The 25,553-nt window shown below is 41.2% G+C and overlaps 3 protein-coding genes across 5 annotated transcripts; 2 read left to right on the top strand and 1 right to left on the bottom strand.

The window, feature by feature from the left end:
* The first annotated feature begins 1,534 nt into the window (after positions 1-1,534).
* LOC139924082 (interleukin-18 receptor accessory protein-like) lies at positions 1,535-15,446 on the top strand. Of its 2 annotated transcripts, XM_071915012.2 has the most exons (12): positions 1,535-1,830; positions 2,426-2,654; positions 3,418-3,586; positions 3,697-3,868; positions 8,331-8,399; positions 9,151-9,280; positions 9,500-9,654; positions 10,662-10,799; positions 11,736-11,843; positions 14,013-14,156; positions 14,640-14,755; positions 15,034-15,446. In XM_071915012.2, exons 1-12 carry the CDS (start codon positions 1,707-1,709, stop codon positions 15,271-15,273), a joined length of 1,794 nt encoding a protein of 597 aa, XP_071771113.1. In that variant the 5' UTR covers positions 1,535-1,706; the 3' UTR covers positions 15,274-15,446. The 2 variants fall into 2 exon arrangements, with proteins under 2 accessions (XP_071771113.1, XP_071771114.1); XM_071915013.2 differs by lacking the exon at positions 2,426-2,654 and having other exon boundaries at positions 1,539-1,830.
* A 418-nt stretch (positions 15,447-15,864) lies between these two features.
* Positions 15,865-18,938, bottom strand: pcnp (PEST proteolytic signal containing nuclear protein). The gene is made up of 5 exons (XM_071915014.2): positions 18,889-18,938; positions 17,995-18,221; positions 17,767-17,841; positions 17,631-17,686; positions 15,865-17,378 (listed from the first exon to the last, which is right to left on the bottom strand). Exons 1-5 carry the CDS (start codon positions 18,932-18,934, stop codon positions 17,270-17,272), a joined length of 513 nt encoding a protein of 170 aa, XP_071771115.1. The 5' UTR covers positions 18,935-18,938; the 3' UTR covers positions 15,865-17,269.
* Positions 18,939-18,951: 13 nt separating this feature from the next.
* Positions 18,952-25,249, top strand: stk16 (serine/threonine kinase 16). Of its 2 annotated transcripts, none has more exons than XM_071915011.2 (8): positions 18,952-19,100; positions 19,531-19,655; positions 19,760-19,979; positions 20,072-20,205; positions 20,987-21,074; positions 21,653-21,781; positions 21,954-22,075; positions 22,990-25,249. In XM_071915011.2, the coding sequence occupies exons 2-8, from the start codon at positions 19,570-19,572 to the stop codon at positions 23,126-23,128; spliced, it is 918 nt and encodes a 305-aa protein (XP_071771112.1). In that variant the 5' UTR covers positions 18,952-19,100; positions 19,531-19,569; the 3' UTR covers positions 23,129-25,249. The 2 variants fall into 2 exon arrangements, with proteins under 2 accessions (XP_071771112.1, XP_071771111.1); XM_071915010.2 differs by lacking the exon at positions 18,952-19,100 and adding an exon at positions 19,118-19,287.
* Positions 25,250-25,553: the final 304 nt, after the last annotated feature.

Consider the following 25,553-nt stretch of genomic DNA (forward strand, 5'->3'; position numbering starts at 1 on the left):
ATGTATATGATATGTGTGTGTCAGCAATTATGTGTTGTATAATATGAATTATTGTATGCTTAAATGTTTTTAATGTGGACTCTTGGAAGATTAGCCAATAGGCTAAAAGAGATCCAAATAAAATCAAATCAAATTGCTTGATTTTCTTTTCATGTTTTTAGCAAAGATTTGTTCTTGAAGACAAAGAGAACTGAACTTTGACTTGACTTTTTGTTGTTTAGTGGAACCTCATTTGTTTGTTCAGATGTCCTCACTTTCAATAATGTATTAGCATTTACATTCTCAGTGATTGTTTATATACATCTTGTAATATATAATAAAATATAGTATTTAATCTTGGGAGAATATGTTGAAATGATCATGGATGTCAAAATAAAAGTAATCTTGCCATTGGAAATAAATAGCACAACAGCCGACACCACTGAATCTATTTTAGTTTATTTTAGTTCCTTTCTCGTGACCTCAAGTGTTAAAACACTTCCATCACAAAAATGGCCATGCAGAAAATATAGGAATTTTTTTTTTTTTTTTTTTAAGAAAAGCAGAAAGGCAACTCTTCTTTCATTTATTTAGGTCAGTGATTCTCAACCTTTTTCATATTGAGAACCCCTAATTTACTACACATTAGGGCCATGGACCCCCATTTGATGAGATTTTGTCTCTCGGACCCAAATCTGAGAATATTTTTTATTGTTAGATATGATTTTGTCCAGAATTCCGTCACTATCTGTATTGTAGGTAGAGAGAACAGTGAAACTATGGCCAAAATAGTAGTTTCTTCTACATTCTCTAATTGTAACTTCTTGTAAATGAAGTAATGGTGAAATTTAATACTTCATCAACTCCCTGAAGGACCCCTGGTGGTCCCCGGAGTTGGGTAGCCGTTCTCTGTCCAAGGAAACGTTACAGCAGGATTAGAAACCAGGCCAGCAAGAGTACAAATATATCTCTGAAACTGGGGGGCTTAACCACTAGCCTACATGTTAGCCCTACTTACCACTGATGAAAAAGTCAAACGTACGCACCGGTGTAGGGTGGGTTTTGACATCCACCTGGGGCCCCTTGTCCTATATTGTCATCTGTATGTTGCACAACAAGTCTTGCATAATCTGGCCAACATGCACATATCTGCCTCTTTCGTCTTTCACAATTCAATATTGATTCAATATTGATTATACTTTGTTGACTATCTTTTTTGTAACATATGTCGGTCTATATGTGTCGTTTTTTGTCCCTTCTTTGTTTTTTGTTGTTTTGGAACCAAATTTAGCAGGGCAACAGTGACTGTTAGGGTTAGGGTCTCCCTCCCTGAAGCAGGATAAAGCTACTGATATCTGCTCCCCTGCAATGCTTACAGGAAGTGGCTAGCACCTTCTAACAGTTTTTCGTAGTAACAGGAACACATCACCAGGGCGGGTTTCAAGTGAAAAACATTTTCAATGAAATATGGAACCAAACAGGAAACTCTTAGATACCACCTACAACATCGATTAGATGTTTTGAGAAAATTGTGCAGCAGGTTGCGTGGAATCTGGCTAAGTGATGAGGAACAGACATAAAAAAAGATGAGGAGAAAACGCTGCAGACCTGAGCCAAGCTGAACTACACAGACCTGGTTATGCATGCAGGGAAAATGAAAGAGAGGCGCTAAAATGTATAGAAGATGTATTTCTCGGCATCGGCATCATGACTGAAATCAACAAGCAATGTTTACAGTTCCAGTTCCAGTTCCCAGTTTACAAGGGATGCAAACTGGATACACTCTGTTTTTTGCAATCATCCCCATTTTTTTGGAGGGATGCTGTGTGGAGCGCAACAAGGAAAGGATAGGTATTTCATTTGCATTTTGTTGTGCACATAACATAATTATTCTCAAGTTTTCTACTGCAGTAGTATACACTAAATTGTATTTCATTATCAAAGATGCATCGTTGAAGAAGTGTACTTGTGTATGTGTATAGAGGGAGGTGTGCATGTAAACATACGGTATGTCATACATATAAGTATGGGGCGCCGACTGTAAAGTGGCGCACACTGAAATTAACAACAAGATTTCGCCACATTTAGCTCCAAACGTTTAAAAAAGTGATGTGAATTTTTTAAAGTCACTTTTTACCAGATTTACAGCAATATTTGTGAACTTTGTCATATTTACTTTTCTTGTAAAAAATATATTAAATATAATGTCAATGTTAAATCTAAATATTAAATGTTAAACCTAAATGTTTAATCTAAATCTAAATGTTAAATGTTAAATCTAAATATTAAATGTTAAACCTAAATGTTTAATCTAAATCTAAATGTTAAATGTTAAACCCAAATGTTAAATGTTAAACATATATATAAGAACTATGCAATTAAACTAAAACAAACATTTAAATGAGACTACAGCCAGCAGTTAGCTAACCTCCTATTCTGCCTCCAGATCTGCAACAGGCAACCACAGTCTACCACTACAGAGCTGTGGAGGGGGAAAACTTTATGATGCAGTGTGGAAACTCTCTGAACCAGGAGGTGGTGTGGTCTAATGACCACCCATCCATCGTCACAGGGTGGCAAGAAGGAAGTGGGATAGGTGTGGTCATTAGAGACAATGTTCTCCAGTTCCCAGCTATTGAAGCAAAACATTCTGGAAAGTACAAATGCCTCACAGGGTAAATTATCATGTTTCTTAACCCCTTGAGTTTCCCCTTAAATTCCCTCTTAAGTACAAAGTTAGAAAAAATACATTTTGTTTCATACTGTATAACACAGTGTCACATACATATTCTGTATCTGTTCGTTCCTACGCTTCATTGAAGTTATAGTACGTTGAGTACGTTGAGTGATATTGAGTGAAATATTCAAACCCAAAGTGCCATCTTTTTATGGCTTCACCATTACATCAAATGGAAAAAATATAGCCGTTTGTGCACCATTTTATGCACGTCCCTGTAATTCAGCATGACGTGAATTTAAAATAAAGTTATGTGGGTTTAAAGAAAGCTTGGCTGCGAAACGTGTTTGTAATCATGGTCCTGCATGCGGGACCGGCAAGGTAGAAGTGGTTTTAAAACCCATTACATCTACATTGTTAGCATGACTACTGCTTTTCCTAAACTAGTTGACCTATTTACTACTAGGGCACACTTTCCATCTGAAAGGGTATTGGTCAGTGACAGCAAGCTTTACAAGCAAGTTACATTTGTGAAACTTGTTTTATGCATTTATTTATTTTGGAGACAAATCTGACTCCGTACCAAACACACACTTTTTTTTGCTTTGTGATATTGCTGTGGAGAAAATAATGTAGAAAGAGACAAGGTAGATCTCTATTTTCCTCTCTTTTTTTGTCTCTGTGTGTGTGTGTGTGTGTGTGTGTGTGTGTGTATACTACATGTGACTGATGATGCAAGTGCTCATGTCCCTGTTGTCCAGCGGCAGGGAATTGGCCTTCCATTTACAGGTGTTGGAGAAAACCAGTCTGGGCTGCACCAAACCTGAGGAGAGCAGTGCAACCCTGATCCTGGGTGCGGGTGGCAAGATACTGTGTCCGGGTTTCAACTGTAGTGACCAGGCCTCCAACGTAGACGTCATCTGGTACAAGGTGGCATAACATTCCTGTCATACATCCGTAAATAGAATTATCTACTACTCAGTGTGTCTGGATCATAGATAAAAAAATCGGACAGTCTAAGCTGGTGTGTATTTCTGCAGGGTGACAGAGCGGTATCTGAACTGAGGAAAAGACCGATCTGCGAGGAGAAAGGTCACTTGCGTCTCTGCAAGGTCTATGAAACGGACCATGATGTATATTTCTGTGACATACGCACGCGTGAGCAAGGGGTCGTTTGGACCAACAGGAGAGCAGTTAACGCCACAGTCATACGTAAGTGCTTATGTGTGTGTGTGTGTGTGTGTGTGTGTGTTTGCACTTCTGTCACTAGGAGGAACACATCCTCACATGGACAGAAAGATGAGGGAATTCCTCCATAGTGAGTATGATTTGTTGGTCTTAGGTTTAGGTTTAGAGTGAGGTTCAGGTCAAGGCAGTGCGAGGCCTAAAGTTGAGTATCAGTAAAGGTGAGTAAAGATTATGAATGGAGTCTGTGCACATACAGTATATATACAGTATATACATGTATTCATATTCCGTAAGTCCGAGGCTGCGTTGGATAGTAGTAGGATCAACATCCAGGTCGAGGTCCTTGAGTCCTTTCGCACGATCTTCGGCGGGAAACGCTTCCATTACTTCCTTGCTGTTAGAGGCAAACTTGTGAAGTCTCAGATTCGAGATGGCGAGCATCTCCTGTGTCCGTGCTAACAGGTCGATGGCTCCAGCAGCTGTGGGCATTGACAGAAGTCCATCATCAACATAAAACTCTCTCTCAACAAAGCGCTTGGCATCTGAACCATACTCCTCTTCACCGTGGGCAGCTGCGCATCGGAGACCATAAATGGCCACAGCAGGAGACAGAGTGTTCCCGAACACGTGCACCCTCATGCGGTATTCAATGATTTCTTTGCTGGTGTAATTGTCCTTGAACCAAAGAAAACGAAGGAAATCTCTACTGTCCTCTCTTACAATGAAGCTGTGGAGCATCTGCTCAATGTCTGCAATCACAGCCACTAGTTCCCGTCTGAAACGCAGTAGAACCCCAAGTAGACCAGAAAGAAGAACATCATTCAAAGAGATGCCTTGTTTTTGCGCGCTAGAGTCGAAGACAACTCTGATCTGACCCGGCTTCTGTGGATGGTACACCCCGAAGATAGGTAAGCACCAACACTCCTGGCCTTCTTGCAGGGGAGGGGCCATCTCAGCGTGGTCACGACTAAAGATGTTCTCCATGAAGGTGACAAAGTGAGTCTTCATCTCAGGCTTCTTCTCCAGTGTGCGTAGAAGAGAAGTTAGGCGTGTTAATGCCTGGTCTCTATTGTTGGGGAGCCGCTGGCGTGGTGTTCTGAATGGGTGTGGTGCCACCCAACTGTTGCTGTCATCCTTGAACATCTCTCTATCCATGATTTCCAAAAAGAGTCTGTCTTCGATAGATAGTCTTCTCCTTGACACAGAACCGGTTAGGACATGGAGGATGAAGGGAAGGACGTCCATTGTCAAGTACATGGGTGCGGTAAGTACTTACAGCTGTAAGCTTGTGCACTGATCCTAGGCAGACATCTCCTACCACGACCCAACCTAGGTTGAGTCTCCGTGCGTAGGGGGTGTTGTTGGGTCCATTCCGTTGCTCCTGCACTTTGTGGACCTGGAGGATGTCACGACACAGGAGAAGAAGAATCTGGGCTTCCGGATCCAGTGGAGAAATGCGATGAGCAATAGGCCTTAGGTGAGCATGCCACTGCGCTGCCTCAGGAGTTGGTATTTTGGCCCTGTCATCTGGCATATTGTTGCATTAGATCAGAGTTGGCAGTTTCACCTTTGTCGCTCCATCTAAGGACTCCACAATGAAACCTGTGGCCCTTCTCCCTGTGGTTTCTGTCACACCTGCACAGGTGCGTAGGGTGTATGCCGAGTTTGCTCCCTTGACATTCAACAGGTCGAAGAACTCAGTTCTGGCAAGCGATCGGTTGCTCTGGTCATCTAGGATTACATAGAGCTTGATTGCCTTCTCTGGGCGGCCCTCTGGGTAAACCTTAGCCAGGCAGATCTTGGAGCAGGACCTTGTACTTCCACCATCTCCACAGACTTCGGTACATTTCGAAGTGACAGCAGGTTGAAGTGCTTCAGCTTCTCCCTCCCCGCCATGCTCAGTTGAGGTTAAAAGGGGTGGTCCTGGATGAAGGGCTGCAATGTGAGCGTCACTGTCACATTCCTTACATTTGATGGCTGCCTTGCAGTTCCTGGCCAGATGAGTGGTTGTAGCACAGCATCTGAAGCATATGCCATTTTCTTTTAAGAAAGTCTTACGCTCCTCTAGAGGCTTGCTCCTAAACCCCCTGCAGCGCTTGAGAGGATGGGGCTTCTTATGAAGTGGGCAATTCTTGTCAACATCATCCAAATCACTACTTGAACTGCCTGTCTGACTCACAGTATCTGGCAAGACCTCTGTCTTGTGGGTGTAGACTGAGCTTTTCCCTTGCCTCTTGGCTGGCTGCTCCAGTTTCGACAAACTTTGGTTCCCTGATAAAAGAGCAAAGCTTGGATCATTACGTATCTGTGCCTCTCTACAGATGAAGTCACAGAAGAACGAGAATGGAGGAAAGGCAACATGATGTACAGCTTTGTAATGGGACCCTTGAGCCATCCACTTCTCTTTAAGACCGTAAGGTAACTTGTCTACAATGGGTGCTACACCACGGGCGGTGTCAAGATAGGTAAGTCCAGGTAAGTAACCTTCATATTTAGCGGACTCCACCTCCTGCAGGAGATCTCCAAGCTCCCGAAGTTTTACGGCATCTTTATTACTGATCCTTGGAAAGTTGTCAATCCTGTCGAAAAGAGACCTTTCAACAACCTCCGGGGAGCCATAGCAGTCTTCCAGGCGCTCCCAAGCCTTTCTTAGGCCTGTAATAGGATTACCTACGTGCACGGCCCGAATCCTCCTCACATGATGTGCAGACTGTTCTCCCAACCATTTTGACAAAAGGTCTAGCTGCTCACTAGCTGATAGGTGCAATCCCTCTATGGCGTTTATGAAAGATGACTTCCACGGCCAATAGTTCTCGGGACGATCGTCAAACTTTGTGAGTCCTGAGTTAACGAGCTCATGGCGCGCTAAGTACCTTGCGACGTCACTCATGTTGGTATCTTTGTTGAGCGGTGGCTGTGGTGTAGTCTTAATAGGTGAGGAAGTGAATGGCGGTGCTGGGGAGTCGTGATGAATCACTGACGTTGACCTCTGAGGCTGCTGTGTTGTATCATCATTATCAAGCTTTTCGCAAGAAGCTCTAACATTTCAAGCTGTAGAGCGATGCTGCCTCAATGGTGTTTCAGGTCTGTATTCATGGATGATGGGCTCTAGAGGTGGTTGATATGGCTCAACCCCTACAGGAGTTGTCGACCCTAGCTGGGACTGACACTGGATGTAGTCGCGAATGCGTTCAGAGTCTACATCTGAGTTCTTCTCTCCACGCTCACCTTCTGCTGCTGCCTCCAGCACTTTCGTCTCAGTGATGGCTGCAGCTACCTCACTTTCATGCCTTAGAGCTGCTAGAGTCGCTTCCATACGAGCCTCTGTAACTTTCAATTGAGCCCTTTCAATCATAACTTCAGATTCCTTCTTGAGGAATTCAGCCCTGGCTCGGGCGGCCTCCAGCTTGGCACGAGCCTTGGCAGCGGCTATGCTAGCTGATGAGCTTCTTGATCCTCTTGTTGAAATGGAGGTTATGGATCTCGTCTCCAATGCTTTGTTTTGCTCCGTTGAACCTTCAATCTTAGGTGTTTTCTCTGCCATCATGTATTGTTGATGCCGTCTAGGCGTATGAAGCGTGATGATGAGCGAGGAATGCTTGAGGTGAAGCTTGCTTTCCTTGAACTGTAGCGCCCGCTGTGAGGTTGCTTTTTTACTATTCCATCCTTGATGTGTGTTCCATCTACGCACAAACTGACAGATAGCTAACAAACAAGATTCAGAGAAAGTCGAACACGGGAGTAAAGTTAAGGTGTTTTACTGAGTCCTCTTTTCTCTTCTCATTTCTTTGTAAAACTGAAATAAATACAAAGTTACAATGCTTTGGTTACAGACTGTTCTCAAAATACAGCACAAATGAATTTTCATTGCTTACAAATTGCCTCCATGCACATGCTACGACAAGAAGCTACATTTAGCTTAGCTTAGCATTTTTAACCTTAGCAAATGAAATTATCACAAAGTAGTTCGTTTTTAATCCAAACGTATGAATTCCAAATTATTTATATGCACATTTGCACAGAAAAGGTAACAAAACTTACAAGCAAAGGCTCTCCAAGGCACAAACGCAAAGGAAAAAAGGAGAGGAGCTTTCTGTCTGACCACATGGAGAACTTCTTGCACACTACAGTCTTTTCCTGGTTGACTTTTAACCTATGAGTCACATGATCTGAACTGACCACTAAGAAAACAGTTATCACCGTTTTTACAACAAACTGCCACAAGTTGGTGCCAAAGAATATAAATGAAGGAATTGAAGGCCACAGAATGTGTGCCACGACATTCTGTCTACCTTGGCATGCAAGTCTATCTTCTAGTTACACCCACCTCAGAAGGCCAATCAAGGGGCTCAGGTCTGATTTGTGTGTGTGTGTGTGTGTGTGTGTGTGTGTGTGTGTATGAGTGTGTGTTTTACAGTAAGAGACACAGTGAAATAGACAGAATATCATACTGAACTATGTGACAATATTCCCATCACCCCATCAGCACAGGATACGAGGGACTCTCCAATGATTATCTTCCCTCATGGCAGTGAGACCGAGGAAGTGGAGCTAGGTAAGTGTATCCAAAAGTGTTACCTTATATATTCCCACAATGCCTTGACATGCAGCAAAAGCGGCGTCAGTGTTAATTTAACTCTGAGACTGTAAAATTCAGGTGTTGAAATAAGTCCACACCCATCAGAGAGTTCATTTAACACTTTTGGATGGTTTTGAACAGCCGCTCCAGAGCCATATCTGCTGTCAGAATGGACGAAACACACTCAAGTCAACACTTGTCAAATCAAAATAACTGTCAGTGGAAAATCAAAACTTAATAATGGAAAATTTACTGTGTGGCATGGATTCAGTCCAATCTTGAAAATCAGTCATGATGCCAAATTGTGGTGATAATCAGCCTAATAATTATGTTCACAGCCAATATTCCAGTGTGAACAAATGTTTTTCAGTGACAATTGTTTATAAGTGTTGATTGGAGAGTTGCTTGTCCACTCACAGAGGTGATATGGTTCTGGGGTTGCTGTTCAAAACTAAAAGTGTTAAATTAACTCTGATGGGTGTGTACTTCTATAAACACTGGCATAGTGTTAATTTTTAACACTGACAATTAAAGGCATAATTATATGGCATAACTTTAACAGCCCTTATAATGATAAGGTGAATGGTTTCTCTTCTTTGAAACACTTGTTCATGCACCTTCAACACTTGTTGTGCAAGTATGAAAGGGCAAATAAGACATGTGATAACTCCTATTTGGCAGATGAGAGGTTACACTTTCATTATCTAGCTTTCTGTATTACCTCTAGGTCAGTCTCACACTCTGAAATGTGAGGTGACATTTGGTTTCGAGAGAAACTTTTCCCCACTGGTCCAATGGTACGCCAATAACCATGGCAACGAGGATGACATGAATCCGCTACAGATGGAGGATCAAAAGTGAGTCATTGGACCGTAGGGAAGGATGTTGTTCAGGCCCAATTAAGGAAATATTGTAATTGATCATCTTTTGTGTAGATATTATACTTTAGGCCCCTTATTAAGTCTTTGCTACTGCCACATTTTTCTGTCTTTCATTCCACTATCTGATTTTAGTGTGTGATAAAGCTATTGATGATTTGGGATGACTTGCATGATGAAATTCTTTCCCTGACTAAGAAAAAAAAGACGGAGCCTCACAGAGTACGTGGTCACACAGACAGCCGTCATACAAGAAGTGACATTAATAGACTTGAACCACACCTATACCTGCATTGCCAGTAACGTTGTGGGGAACAGCAGTGGCACTATCAAGCTCAAGAGGAAAACTGGAGGTACTATTTTTCTACCCTCAGTTCCATATCTGTGCTTTATTTATACTTTCCCGTGAAAGTACTACTACTTTGTCATAACATTCTCACTTTCTATCTCACCTATCATGAAGTAACCACCAAAATCCCCTGCTTCAGGGGTTTGTGGTCACACATTTGTTTTTGATTCTCCATGCAGGAAATCCTTAACATGTCTTATGAACCTTGTATACAATCATACACAATCTAACACATATATGAACTGTGGTGTGGATCATATGGGGGCAACTGCTGTTGGTGGTTAACAGTTCATGAACTCATAGAAAAAGTTAAACATTTTCAACTTAACTACCGTCTTCTTACTGTGAAGAAAACTCAGGACGAGAGAGTGGCAGTTTGACAGGATTATTCAATCTGCAGGTTGGGAGCCAAAGAACTCCAAATAATCTGGATGAGTTTTATAGTGTTGAATATTCATGATTATGTTAATACAGATAGAATATAATAAAACTATAGGTCAAATTGTATAAAGGTCATATGAACAAGACTGAACAACCAATGATAATTATAGTTCTAGCACTTTAAGGAAATGCGTAATAAGAAGTCACCACCTTCTTCGAGAAGACAACACGTTATTATTTTGTCAAGGCCACTTGGTCAATGTTATCTATGAGATTTGGGCATTTGCACATTCCAGGCTCACAGTTCTGTGAGAAACACACAATATGTTACTTTAGAGTTAAATCTTGTAATGGTGAAGCAGATTCAGTATTCTGGAGTTTTAGGCACTTCAGGTGTAAATATGGGTCAAACTTACATATTAAGTGAGTATATAGGAATGTTGCTTAGTATAGGTACTATTCCATTTCTTCCTCAACAATACCTCCAGTATCAAAAAAATATGGCCACTGGCTGTTACCGACAATCTCAAAATTTTCCTAAATATGTTATTGTTCAGGTGTTTTTTGTTCCAGTCAACCTTTAAACACATAATACAGTATCTAATGGGTGTATGCTGGACTATCTTTCAGTCAAGTGGCCTGCACTGGTTGGGTATCCCATTGCATCTTTGCTGCTGTTAGTTGGGCTGGGAATCATCGTGCGTGTCAAATGGCTGGAACTGTCTCTGATCTACAGATCCCACTGCCAACAAGCTAACAATGGAGAGGGTGAGAATTTCACAGACACACATTCGTGCTCATACATACACACACACACACACAGGCCTACAGACACACACACATATAAAGACACATACACAAAGGCACGCGTACACACATACACAGGAACTCAATCAGCACAATAACAAATAATAAGGTTACTATTGGAATTGGTACTAGTGTGCACTGAAATTTTATTTCATCAATTCATTATCAATTCCTTATTGATAAGACTTAATTGTTCTTTATATTCACAAGGGACTTGACTTGATAGTGCACTTTTTCTGACTCCTAATTTATGAGTTGAGTTTAGATGTCTTGGGTCAGAAAGTTGATGCTCTATCTGTCTCTGATTATCTTGTCTGATAATCAGAATATCAAGAACAGTTCTCATGCAGCTCATCTCCGGCATCATGACCGCTACACCTACATGCCTGTCTTTACAGGATGTGGTTTAGATTCTAGATAAAGCTCTACCACAATAGGAAAGTTTTTCTCTTAAAGAAATTTCCGTATACTAAGGGAATCGACTATCATTTTTGCAATAGCTTTTTTATTTTATTTTTAATCCTACTTGAAAAGGAAAAAAAATCACCAACTCTTGGAGGCCGATGGATGCTCTCCAAAAAAACTTAATTTGACGCAATTTATTGCATCAAATATTGGAAGTACACAATAATACTATACTTGATGTAGTACTTAATGAAAATCAAATTGACATTATGTTGTTACACCCTGGCCAGCACATTACCTATGAGGAAGATATTCATTAAGTATTATTGTGTGCTTATAATACTTTTCCATTGGTTAATACACTGGAATAAGATCAGTGCAAAGTGTCACTAAAGTCACATATAGAAAAGTATGTATAGCTAAAAAGAGAACTCAAATTTCTAATGCTGTGATGTCCAATTTTTCTCTCTCCCATCCATCGTTACTGAACAGATGAGAAGGAGTTTGATGTATTTTTGTCGTGTGTGTGGAGCCTCTCAGGACAGAGGGCGGCAGGTCTGGCCCTGCTTTCACCATCTGGCCCGGAAACTCATGCGGAAGGTAGACCTACCCGTTGAAAATATTTTTTCTCCACCCAGGTTTCAGTTACGTGGTAAAATAAGATAACAACAACTAGAAAAGGCTAAATTTTCTAAAGAAAATTTAAGTGTGCTTGCCGCCCTTGCGATGCCCCTGCCCTTAGACTTGGCGTTCACTAGCTTTGCTAAGCGGTGCAGCATTGCAATTGTTAGCATTTTGACAGACTAGACTCAGTAAACAGAGCCAGTTGCGTTCAAAGGCACTGGGAAACTTTTATCATCACTGCACAGCAACATGTTTGGTATCGAACGAAACTACAGATTCCCAGCTTTCCAAGGATCCTAAACGCATCACAAAGTCGGCGCCGAGGCTGACAGAAAGCCCATGTGGGGAACTCATGGTCTCTGTCGCCATCTGCTGGCTGTGTCGAAGCACTGACATGAATGAGCTCAACCATTTCATTTCATGTCATTTTATACAGTAAGGTCAAGTTATAAAAAATGCTGTCATCACATTGAAATGGTTACTATGAGGCCATATTTAATCACACATGAATGCAATTGGGCTCTTTGGATTCACAAGAGTCTCAGCTTTGTAGCCATGCCCAATTTCTACAATTCCATGACTGTTTAGGTACCACAGTGTGCAGAAATAGGGAAAGAAAAAAAGGCGAGAATAACATCTTTTCACTGCATGCAGAACACTGTGTCTTTAGTACCCTGGAGCTCATATACCCTATGTAGCTGACATATGTCAGATATGGCTGTAAAGCTAAGACTCTTGCGGTTCTAATGAGCCATTCAGATATCTTGATGTGAGAGGTCAAGGGACCCGTTTGAAAATAGTCATGCCCATTTACCTTTGTCAAAAACTTCGCAGACTTTGGAGCTATGTTACATAACATGGCTGGTACCTACGTATTCGTCTGGATGTCTAGTTTCCGCTAATAAAAAAAGCTCCGCTCTAGCTTAAACACTAAGCTCGTGAGAAGCTCCGTTAAGCGTCGGCCGACGCGCAGAAACCACGATACTCTGTGTGTGTACCTTAGCTTCAGTTAGATTCAGCTACTGTGTGTGAGAAACCAGACATACCTCCCAATCTCCGCAGCGCGGTCCGTCTGTCCCAAATGCATCAAGCCAGCCATTAAAAACTCTGCACTAGACTTTTAATATACAGAATAAAAGTCCAAATACATCCATACTGATCTGATTCTACCTTAGCTTCAGCTACTGTGTGGGAGCCTCCCGATCTCCGCGGAGAAACAAGGACAAAACCAAACTTAAATTTCTGGCTCTGTGATCCTGTGATTGAGTCCACACGGTTCTCAGGTTCTCATCCTTTTACAATGGGTGTGTATTGCGTCTAAAAATGCCATTTAATCATTCATATCTCAAAGAGCTTATGATGGATCTCTTAAAAAAGTAATAGCACACGATTCCTCAATGAGCTCGTGAGAAGCTCCGTTAAGCGTCGGCCGACGCGTAGAAACCACCATACTCTGTGTGTGTACCTTAGCTTCAGTTAGCTTCAGCTACTGTGTGCTAACGTACCTCCCGATCTCCGCGGCGCGGTCCGTCTGTCCCAAATGCATCAAGCCAGCCGGTAAGCGATCCCTCTGTCCCAAATGCATCAAGCCAGCCGGTAAAAAAACTCCGCAGTAGACTTTTAATATACAGAATAAAAGTCCAAATACATCCATACTGATCTGATTCTACCTTAGCTTCAGTTAGCTTCAGCTACTCTGTGGGAGCCTCCCAATCTCAACGGAGAAACAAGATGGCGGACAAAACGAAACTTAAATTTCTGGCTCTGTGATCATGTGATTGAGTCCACATGGTTCTCATTATTTTACAATGGGTGTGTATTGCGTCTGAAATGGCAAAATTGGCATTTAATCATTAATATCTCAAAGAGCTTATGAGGGATCTCTTAGAAAAGTAATAGCACACGATTCCTCAATGAGCCACACGTTTTGATGTCTCATGTGTATGTACTGTAAAAACTGTAGGAGTAGCGTGCCAAACTTTTTGGCGGAAAAATAATAAGAAGAAGTATGTGAGATAATAAGAGTGTGCTCTGCCTACGGCAAGCACACTAATAAAAAGAATAATAAGTATGCAAGATAGTAAGAGTGTGCTCTGCCTACGGCAAGCACACTAATAACAAAGAACCTAATCATCTTCTTGGCAGCATCTCCATCCAGCATGGACCAGCTGAACACTGAGGAGGGAGACGCCACCCAGAGGCCGCTGGAGGTGCTGCTGCCCCGGGTGCTAGAGGACCAGTGGGGCTACCGCCTCTGTCTGCTGGACAGGGACCTGCTACCTGGAGGAGGTCAGAGCAGGAGAGGGAGAGGGAGAGCGAGAGAGACACAGAGAAAGAGACAGAGAGAGAGAGAGAGAGAGAGAGAGAGAGAGAGAGAGACCAGCTGCAACAAATATCAAGACATCAGAAAATTTGATAAAATATTAAAATATCAAATACATTTATATATTTTTCAAGTACTGTCCAGACAATCCTAGGTGGGATTATGTTGCAGCCTGCCATAAAAGGAGGGGCAATGAGCGACTCTTGACTTGTGTCCAGATATGTTCGTTTGTTTGTCTGGCTGTTCTTTTCCCACATCTGTCTCTTCTAATATTGTATGTCTGTTGCTTGTTTCCCATTTCGGTTGTTCTTTATTATTCTTAGGCTATTATTACTACTGCATTTGTTTTGTTTTGTTTCATCATTACGCAATTTGATGCTTTGGCAATATGAGAATACTTGTCATGCCAATAAAGCAAATTAGAATTTTAGTTTGAATTTGTGTTACAGCGTACACAGAAGATGTGGTACATGCATTGCAAAGAAGCCGAATGCTGATCTGTCTCCTGTCTGCTGACTACCTCTCCAACAGCAATGCTGTGTTTGTGCTGGAATCAGGAATCCAGGTGGAGTAGGCCTGTACATCTCATCACCTGTGCAACCTTTTTTTATTATTGGAAAGTCATTTCCCAATGAAGACTGAACAATAGTGTCAAACCAGAGGGTGCACTACTACGTTGCAAAGCCTGATTTCTAGTACTAAACTAACAGCCTATCATAGCACTTATTTCTTTGGCAAAATAATCAGTGTTATAGCAGAATAACCTCTCCTAAATGCTAGTGTCTGGTTTGTATGAATATTCACCACAACAGCCTCAAAACATACTTCCATCCATGTCTTTAGGCTTTGCTACAAGGCTCCCAGCTCAAACTCCTGCTGATATGGACCAGAGGAACCGCAGCCTCCTTGGGCCAGCTGGACCCGCCTCTGCCCCCGCTGGTCTGGAGGGCCTTGAAGGTGCTGCCTTCTCTGGACTGGGCTTCAGGGAGACCAGCAAGAGCCAACAGCAACTTCTGGAGCTCACTGAGGAAAGCTATGCCAGTGCAAAGTAAAGCAGGTTGCGCACATGCAGAATCAGAGTGATTAGAGTTAATCACCATATTTCTTTCTGATTCGGTGCACGGCACAGCATAATGTATCCATAGATAATTATAAGGCAGAAATGTAACTTATGTTCACTGCACTCTTGACTCAAATTGATGTGGATGGCCAAGTATAACCGTCTAAAAATTTTTCAAGGGGGTTTCCACACAGAAGAATGCAGTCATAATGTGTTATTTCCAAATATATCGGAAAAAAACGTTATTTCATTATTCATGCTATTGTCAGTGTGTGGTAGCAGTGGGTAGTCTGACCTTTAATTTCCACCTGTTCACAAAATAACCAGTTTGAGTCGATCACTGCAAAATAATCACCTACCAACCCCAAGATTCTAAAAACAAGACACAAGGAGCATGCCTTCAAAAGAAAAATTGTAATTGTACATTGAAAAGTCTTAAATGTAAAAAATGCAAAAGAACTACATCACTCAGAAAAAAGTAAATCTATACTGTACATTTTTCTATATCAGCGACTGACTTTTTGTTGAAAGATGGACAGTGTTTACTACAATTAAAATGAAAACATTAGGTCTTATAGGCTGTTCTTACATCAGTTTCAATTCAAGAAACTGCAATAAAAGCAATAAATGCTTTACACAATACGCATCATCCTAAATCTTACTTCACTGTATATCAAATATGTATTCAACACAGGTCTGTTTGATGAAGCAAGCTGTTGCAGTGGATATTATTATTATTCATCGGGCATTCTACACAATAGGTACACAATTCACAGAGGAATTCAATGTCTTTATTTCCAATCAAAGGGTTTTTCAAAAGGAGTTTGAGGCACAGGAGAAGTCAGTGAGGTACCACAATTTTCAAATTATCTGAGCAAACAGTGGATCGGGTCAATGTTGCTGAGGGGCTTTCTGATGTGACAGGGGCAGTGATCAAAAGCATAAAGTTATGTAAACGTGCCCATTCATTACTAACCTAGGTACATAAACTCTAGGCAGTAAAACGCATGAAATATGACTGAGATACCAGAATCCTGGTAGTCAAATCACAGCTGTACTGTGCTGTTCTCCACAGGAGAGTTATTGACCGTTGATACTAAAACAGTATCAGTCCTTTCATTTTGAAGATCAACAGCACAACCACATTTCTAACTTTGCCAGATTCACGGGAACAGGGAGGAATTACATGTTGGGTAAGCAATACCAGAAACATTGACAGAAAAGGTTCATACAAATGAGAAAAAACAGCCTATGCAGTGGCACAGTTGGTGAAAAACCAATTGGGGTTGGACATTAATGTTGAAAGAAAAGATAAAACAAACTTCATCCTTCTGTGTCTAGGCTGTCTAGCACATAGTTTGCCACACACGCACATTAACATACACGCTGACACGCACTCCAAGCTTTGAATTTAAAAATAAAACATTATCACAGTTCATTCTATGTACATTTTTACACCAATAGCCGACAAGCAAAACAAAGAGCTTGCTCAGTACACTTAACCAGCTTCGACTAGAAACAAGCATGTATCACAACAAAGGGGTGTGGGGGCTTCGAGATGCAAGATTGTCAAATTAGCCAGCAAACAAGTCAAGATTTATTTTGGTAGAATCTTGACATTGTTTGTAGACTAACAGAAAATAACTCAGTTTATACAGTGCCATTGCAAATTTTAGACAGTTTAAACAATTTTCTGGCTAATTTGTTTGTACCATCTCTGCTAGAGAGATGCCCACCCTGCACCCCCTGCCCAGAGCCACGGCTCTCTGGCACATCTCCTATCACTTAGTGTCAGCTGGTAGTGATTACAATCGTAAAACAAGAGTCCAGTCACTGAAAATCACAGAAGGCTTAAATAGTTCCTGTCCAAAACACTAACCAGTTTCTGGAAGAACGTACTCAAAGCTTGTCGAAACATGGGCTACAGTTAGGAATCATTTGAGCCTCCGTGGATCTCTCTGACATGGTTTAACCAATAGAAAACCATCCCATAGTGACAAAAACTCTGGTAGTCGTTTACTATTGGTCTGACTGGGCCTTCAGCTTCCTCTCCCAAAGTTTTTGGTGGTCGGAGAAACCCTGCTTGCCCTTGTTGAAGGAGTTGGGTCCTGCAGATGTTGGTGTCTCCCTGAAAGCGATAGCGGGTTAGTCATTTCAAACGTCACATTAAATTTATTCTCACAAGATGGTGAGAATACTGTGAATGACAATGTAACTTCCTAACAAAAGGTCCTCATCCTTTCAGTAGGTCGTACTTAGTTGAGAGAATCGGCGAAATAATTCAATGTTGTCATCAATTTAAAAGTATTCAGAAGCTCAAATTAGCAGCTGAGGCAATATTTGGAAAGTGAATCATGTATATGTATGTGTGTGTATATACCTGCCGATGTTCTTCATTCTCATCTTAGCTTCTGGAGGCATCTCCTCAGGTTCACTCTGCATAGCAAGACAAACTTGTTAGCCTTGAAGCCTGTGCATATTTGTGTTTGTACACTCAGGCCTGTGTGTGCACTTACATCATCATCCTCATTAAAAACAGAGGCCAGCCCTGGCTTTTTAGCAGGAACCGTTGGTACAGGCTCTTTGGGTTTCTAGAACAGGTTGGGGAGGAAAAAAATAGAAAAACATAAATAAATAAAAATCTAGAAGCATCACAATTCTTCAACCTGCTCTCTGGAGTGTTTGCCATCAGATACTACGTTCATCTACATACAGTTATTTTGCATGACTATTTCTACACTCACTGTTGCTCCAAGTTTGATGGAGATGGGGTTGGTCTTCTTCCCCATCTGACTGCTCATGCTAAAGCCTATCTTGGAGATTTTGAGCGGCGCCGGTGGGCCTGCAGAGGACTCATCCTCAGCTTCAGGTGCGAGATGTTGGGCTGTGCGTTTGGCTGCAGTCGTTCCTCCTCCCACAGTGCTAGAAGAGACAGGCTTATTTTTCACTCTGCCTCCCTCCTCCTCCGGCCCTGCTTGAGGCAAGACAACTTACCAAGGTGAGCAACTGTTGTCTGAGAAATGGAGAATGAGCTATCACCATTACCTGAGTGGCTGAGTTTCAAGCCATCAATGAACTGAAGGTACATTCAACTCGACTACAATTTATTACTTTACCAGCCAGTCGGGACTGTGTGTACAAGAACCACCTAGCTAGAATATTAGGGTTTGTGTACACTGGACGATAACTTCTATGGGGCACGGAGGGTCTGACTCGAGTATTCATTCTCATCAAAATGACGTTGACCTAAGCTAAACTACGTACGTTAACGTAAACATTAGTGAGCTAACGTAACGCTAGCTAGCTAGCTAGCTAGCACGTTAGCAAGCAGACTGTGTCTTGTCATTGAGATTTAGCATGCCAGCATTTGTTTTGAGAATCGACCGTTATTTGCACTGATTTAGCTAGCGTCAACGTCCGCTAGTTATGGCCAGTCCCTGTGCCTTAGCTTAGCAGCTAATATATAATGTTAACGTCAGCATTACTTAGCATTAGCCAACGAGAAGTGGCTAACATTAGCTCTATAACTGATGTTACGATTTGTGAACTTGCATAATTTGCAACCTGTTAAGTTACAACAGCTAAATAATGTTTATACCTAAACATTATTTAAGACATTAAAACTGCACAAATATCACCTCCATCGTCGGTGTAACCCTTGCTGTGATGCTTATTATCCGCCATGATTTCTTCAATACTACGTTACTTGCAAGCTCCAACGCCTGTTAACGCCGCTAGTCCTCGCCAAGCGCTGTGCTCAAACTAAAGTGGTGTGTGCCTTCATCCCCTATTTACAAGAAAAGAAGAAGAGTAATGGGGAAACATGACAGCAAGCTAACGTAGCAAACAGGTAAGTTAACGTCACCCAATCCAGAATCGACATGTCCTGGCTTGTTTGGCATTGTATTGTATATGTAGATGTAGTTAGGGATTCGGGATAGATATCGACATTTATGTGGCATTGTGGCAGTTGTAAGTTAGCTCGGAAGTAGGTTGTTAGACGTTGACGATATGCATCTCTATTCAGCTTCACGACGGTAGGCTACTTGTTAGCCATTTGTGACACCAAATACAACCCAGGGCATACTCTGTGCCGTTACACCTGACTAGAAACAACGTTTAAACGACTGGCCCAACCATTCAGCTAACGTTACCTTTTAATTAGCTAAAGTTAACCAATTATTTAGCTACATTGCTCTCTCTCTCTCTCCCTCCCCCTCTCCCTCTCTCTCTCTCTCACTCTCTCACTCTCAGATGACTTCATTTTATTTTTCTATCAGTCCCTCATTAGCTTGGTGTTAAGCAATGTACCAGACAAGATGGGCCAGACCCTGTGCATATGCTCCCGTGGCTCCATCAGCATCGACAACAAGAGATACTACTTCATCCAGAAACTAGATGAAGGGTAAGATCACATGTGCCCAATGCAGGTTCAAAATCCAGGTCACAGTCCCAGACAAACCCATCATAGCCTCTTATGCTCTGTCTCTCTCTCTGTCCCCTTGTCAGTGGGTTCAGTTATGTGGATCTGGTAGAGGGGGTGCAGGACGGGCGCTTCTATGCCCTGAAGAGGATCCTGTGCCACGACCGTGAGGGCCGTCAGGAGGCCCAGACAGAGGTGGAGATGCACCAGATGTTCAACCACCCCAACATCTTGAGCTTAGCTGCACACACCTTCGTAGACCGTGGGGGCAAGAGTGAAGCCTGGTTACTTTTGCCTTATGTTAGAGTAAGTTGGTGCAGCGCTTTGTTTTGTTTTGTTTTTACCAGGAGTGACCTCTTTGGAGGGGTTGTGACACGTTGGTGTGTTTGTGTGAACAGAAGGGCAGCCTCTGGTCAGTTCTGGAGAAGCTGAGAGACAAGGGGAGCTTCATGCCTGAAAGACAGATTTTGCACATCTTGCATGGCATCTGCTCCGGCCTCAAGGCCATTCACGACAGAGGTTATGCACACAGGTACCTCCCTCCACACACACATACACACACGCACACACACACACACACACATACATAGAACTTCTCTCACAAACATGCACACATTGGAAATGTCTGACGAAAATAAGAATACATTCTTTACTGTTGTACTCTTTCCTAACCCTAACCCAACAAAAGCGTCTTAATAATCAATAAATAAAAAATCTAAAATTGCAATACAAAATTCTTAAATTTCCAAATCGCATAAGGCTGCAATTATTTTATCAGAGTGATACGTGCTCAAAATGGACTCCTAAACAGGATATTGTGGTGCTGAGCCCAATTTCTGGCCAATAAATTAAATTGCACATTGTAAAAAAACTTTCATTGTATTCAAACAGTGCAAATCTTAATCAACATCATCTGTTGTTTTATTAAAAATATTTCCAGAAAAATTTTAAATAATAAAAAATCAGTTTCTGTATACTTATTGCAATTTATATCGCAATTGCAATATTCAGCAAAATAATTGCAATATGATTATTTGCCAATATCGTGCAGCTCTACTTCATAAAAACACATTCATAACTTCTACCACGTCTTCAGTAAAATACAAAGCCAAAATAGCTATGAACAGTAAAATTATAGTAGCTCATTAATTAGCCTTTGTTGTAAACACAGACCACACTTTAAACATTCATGTTACCATTTAGTCATTTTTTCCAAACGGCAACAAAAATTGTTTTCTGCGTTTTTATTTTAACATGCACATGCCTTTCTTAACATACACACACAAACATTTTCTGTTATGATTTGTTGTCAGAGACCTGAAGCCTACAAATGTGCTGCTGGAGGAGGATAACAGGCCGGTTCTGATGGACCTGGGCTCTATGAATAAAGCCAGGATTGAGGTAAGGGGCCGGGTCATTTAGACGGTTCTTAAGATTTTACTGATCACTTTATAGGCATAGATACTGTAGGTCGGGCACCAAGCTATATCCCAGACTTGTTAACCCCATAAGAGCTGGATCATAGCCTGAGATCAGGCAGGCCCTCAGTCGCTGTTCCAAAGTCTAGATTGAAAACGACTGGTGATCAGAGCTCTTAGACTTTCAAACAACCTGCTGGAGGAGCTAAGGCTGGCTAAGTCAGTACTATGTTTTAAAAATAACTTTCATAGACTCTTCTGTAATGATCTATTATTCATTGTCTGTCACCCCCTCTTTATATGTTGCTTTTGTTTCTTAGTTTTTGTTTCTTTGTTGCTTACTATGCTATGCTTGCCTCCTACTATGTTTATATATATATTTTTTTTGCTTTTACTTACTTCTTGTAAAGTGCTTTGTAACTGTGTTTTCAAAAGTGCTACAGAAATAAATGTAGGTACAAAGAGCTATCTATGTTGTCAGTGCTAATCTCCTGAATAGTAGGTCCTGTAAATGAGTATCAATATGTGATGATTTTGATAAAGACTGTGAATTGATTACAGGTGAGAGGAACTAGGGAGGCTATGACTGTTCAGGACTGGGCAGCCCAGCGGTGTACCATTTCCTACAGGGCTCCCGAACTCTTCAATGTAGAGAGCCACTGCATCATTGACGAGCGCACTGATATCTGGGTAAGGTTTTGTATTTGTACTCGCTGTATATGATGTCTTCTCTAGTAACATTGTGTGACAATAGCTCTCTCAAACCTCAGGTCAAAATCATGCATCTGTGCACCTTTTAGTGACTGGTTCTTATTCTCACCTTCCTCTTTTGCTCTCCATCCCCTTCCCTCCTCCCCCTCAGTCACTTGGCTGTGTGCTTTACTGCATGATGATGCTGGAGGGGCCGTATGACCTGATATTTCAGAAGGGGGACAGTGTTGCCTTGGCTGTCCAGAATCCTGTGGCCATCCCACAGCCTTGCAGGTCAGTCCTGAACGTGTAGCAACTGAAAGTGTAGCAATCAATCTATCTTACAGTTTCCTTTTGTGGGATAGGTTTCTATTTCTGCCCCAGCTAGTGGTATGAACAACAACTGCTGGTGTTTCCATTTCTCCAACTTGCACAACATGTTTCCCTTGGCCCTCTGTGTCCTACAAGGGTGCAACCACCAGCTTGTGCCAGCTTGGAACACAATGGCCATCGGCCCTCTCAGGTCGAGTGCCGGCAAGCACTTTTGTGATTTGTTTGAAAGATATACAAACATCTAGGCCCTTTGAAAGGATATTCCTCTTAAGTTTCCCCAGACAATAGCTTATGCTGGAACATAATTCTTGACTCTTGGGTTGAATCCAGTTCACATCCCCTTCCCTTCCCTCATGTGAGCCCTCTGGTGGCAACTTTCTGCAGTAACCTATCTAAAGCATTTGTATTTAACTCTGTTAGCAAGTAAAATAAATACCCAATGCTTTTTTATTTCATGCAATTGCAAACCATGACTTTTGCGCCGCTTTTCTCTCTGCATTTACTGACAGCCTTTATTAGCCTGCATGTAAGCTGATACAAGCTTACTTGCAAATAATTGAATGGAGTTTATTTATCTTGCATATGAAACAGAAATGGTAAATAAGAACATTAATTTGTGCACATTATTTAGATTAGTGTATTTATATTGCATAAACTCTGCCCTGTCCTGGCAACCTCACCGATATTTTGTGCAGCATAAACAGAAGTAAGACTGATGTGGCTGTTACTGATATTTCCGATGATTAGTTGTGATTCAGTTATTATGTAGAATTTTTTTGTGCAGCAAATCACTTGTGAAGGATCATATAACTATGTTTCTTTTCTTACCTGGATCAAACTGAATTAGTACTATTTGGTGTTTGTTTTGTGCCCAGTTACTCGGAGGGCCTGCAGATGCTGCTTAGCTCCATAATGGTGTCCAATCCCCAGGAGAGACCCGACATCAACTGGGTTCGCGACCAGGTCCAGGACCTGCAGAGTCGCAGCCCCAACACCCAAACCAACATGGTCTGATCTGCCTGATGCCCATGGGTTAAAACAGCCTTGGAATGAGAACTTTGCACACTTGAATGGAGCATCTCTTTATTTGAGCTTGAACATGTATATGTTTTATTTATTGAAGTCTAATATAATGGCTTGGGTACAGAGTTTCATCCAGCTTGGGGAGCTTGGCAAACGGTTAGCTTTCAGTTTGTGTGATCAAGCTTGCGTATCACAGTGGACTCTTCGATTCCTGATAGGTTTAGGCAAATTATAAAAATATTTGAAAGGCCTTACATATAATTCTAATAATTCAGGTCTGCAAGACCAGCACCAATGTGGAGTTACGATGCTTCTGACTTGGGGCTAGTGTTGTTTCTAAGTTAATGAAGTGGCATTATGCTTCACCTTGCAATCAATAGACAAGAGAAAGGATTTTTTCTAAGTGAAAGTTTGAATTATATAATGTAACTTTTTGTTAACCCAAAAATGTGGTCAGAATTTTAGGTGAGAAAAGGGAAACCAAATAAGCATTGCCAAACTTTCCAATGGAAGGAAGCTTCCCTGAGTACAATACAGAGCAGATTACATTCCCTACCAAGATGTTGACATGATCTTGAGGCAGTATTAGGGTCCATTTCCAAACTGGACTCTTTTATTTTTACACTGATCACTGATTTTTTTGGGGTCTCTGTAACATCTTGGGGGTCACACCTGACTGCTGTAACCGTCTTAGCTCCAACTAGAACTTGACCTTCAACCTTTCTCCCCACCTTCACCCACACCGTATGCCTCTACTCGGAAAAGCTGAGAAGCCGAGCGCTCCTCACCCGCAATGCTGCATTTGAACACACAGAGGTGCTCCACCATCACAGTCCCCTTCTGTACATGCCTGTGCGGCAAATTTCATCTTTCTGTCTGTGTAGCTGATAATTTGTGAATGGGGTCTTTGTAAAACACATCAAAGATACATCAGGTATTTATTTACAAAGAAATGTAAGAAAGGAAATAGTGGGGTGCTACTGGTGCACACAGACCCGATTGGGGAGGGGGTGGAATTAACTTTGAACATGTCAAAGTTTTATTCTGCCTGCTCTCTAATAAGGGTCAGGCCCTGTAAAATGGATCCACTTTTAGAAATCTTTTATTAAAGCGAGAATTGATATCATCATCATATCCTGCTATTGCAGTTTAACCTTTGTACTTCACTTTTCACTGTATTCATTGTATTTTTAAACACAGTCAAGTATTTTCCATTCCAACTGCTTTTGCATAATGCGTGTATTTAATTTGTTATGTTTGAATGTTGAATATAAAGAGGATAACACGTTTTTGTTCTCTCAGGGTTCACCTAGTTCTCTCAAAAGGTCTGGCAGTCTATCTCAAGATCTGAATGGTACTTTTGAAATTATTTTTAAATAAAAAAATACTTCGGGCATTTAGGTGAAGGTTAATGCTTTGTTTTATGAAGACTAATGCTTTGTTTTGTGACTTAACCAGGTGATAATGGACCATATTGGAACTTAAACTAAATACATTTTATTTCCTTGGCAGTTGTCTTATACAGTTTGTTTATTGTTGGAACAGTTATTGACACAAAGCATGAATATGTTTTAATGGTACATTTGGATTTGTCAAATCACTACAAATTTTGTGCAGTTGTTAGTGGTAAACCAATACTGCTATCGGCCCAATAACAATCTAACAAATTTATAATTGTACTGGTCAAGTTCACAGATATAAAGAAGTAAGATTGCGTTGTTACTGTATTTGATTATGCAAAATTCTGTTGAAATTATGTTTATCTGTTACTCACTGCACAGGAAAAGGGGATATTTGATTAGATAAACCCTTCAAAATATTGTATATGTAGCAGTCTGTGTACAGTTTTTTAATACAATTTTCTGTTGAATAAAACTGCATTATCATCCAAAATTGTGAATCAAGAAAAGTAGGTTATTTGAATTAATTAAATACAATTACTTGCACTTGATCAGCAAAACACAGCATTTAGTGCTAATGAAGGTTGTGACTTTTTGACATTCATACTTTGCAAATACACTGCAACATGTACCTTGATATGTAAATTTATAAAGTGAGTTGATCTGGTATTAAGAATCATTATTATAATGAACTTGGGTGTGGTTTTACTACTTTAAATAATTTGTGGGCAACATTAATTCAAAGCTTAAAAAAGGACAAGTTTGTTTTTCATTGCTGTTTTCCATTGACACATTAAATGAGAAAGTGAAATACAGTACTTTTTTTTTAATGTAGAAGTTGCTTTGGTTCAGCCTCAGATGAATAGTATGTCATGGCAGGCAAGCCCAGCGTTACTCCTATTGACAGTGTTAAATGCAAATGGTCATTTCCTAAGGTCTGTGTGTGTGTCTGTGTGTGTGTCTGTGTGCACGTGCTTGGAAACCAGTATCAGAAACTGTGGCTGGATTTACAACCC

The sequence above is a fragment of the Centroberyx gerrardi genome, chromosome 1, assembly GCF_048128805.1.
Source record: "Centroberyx gerrardi isolate f3 chromosome 1, fCenGer3.hap1.cur.20231027, whole genome shotgun sequence".
Lineage (NCBI taxonomy): Eukaryota > Metazoa > Chordata > Actinopteri > Beryciformes > Berycidae > Centroberyx > Centroberyx gerrardi.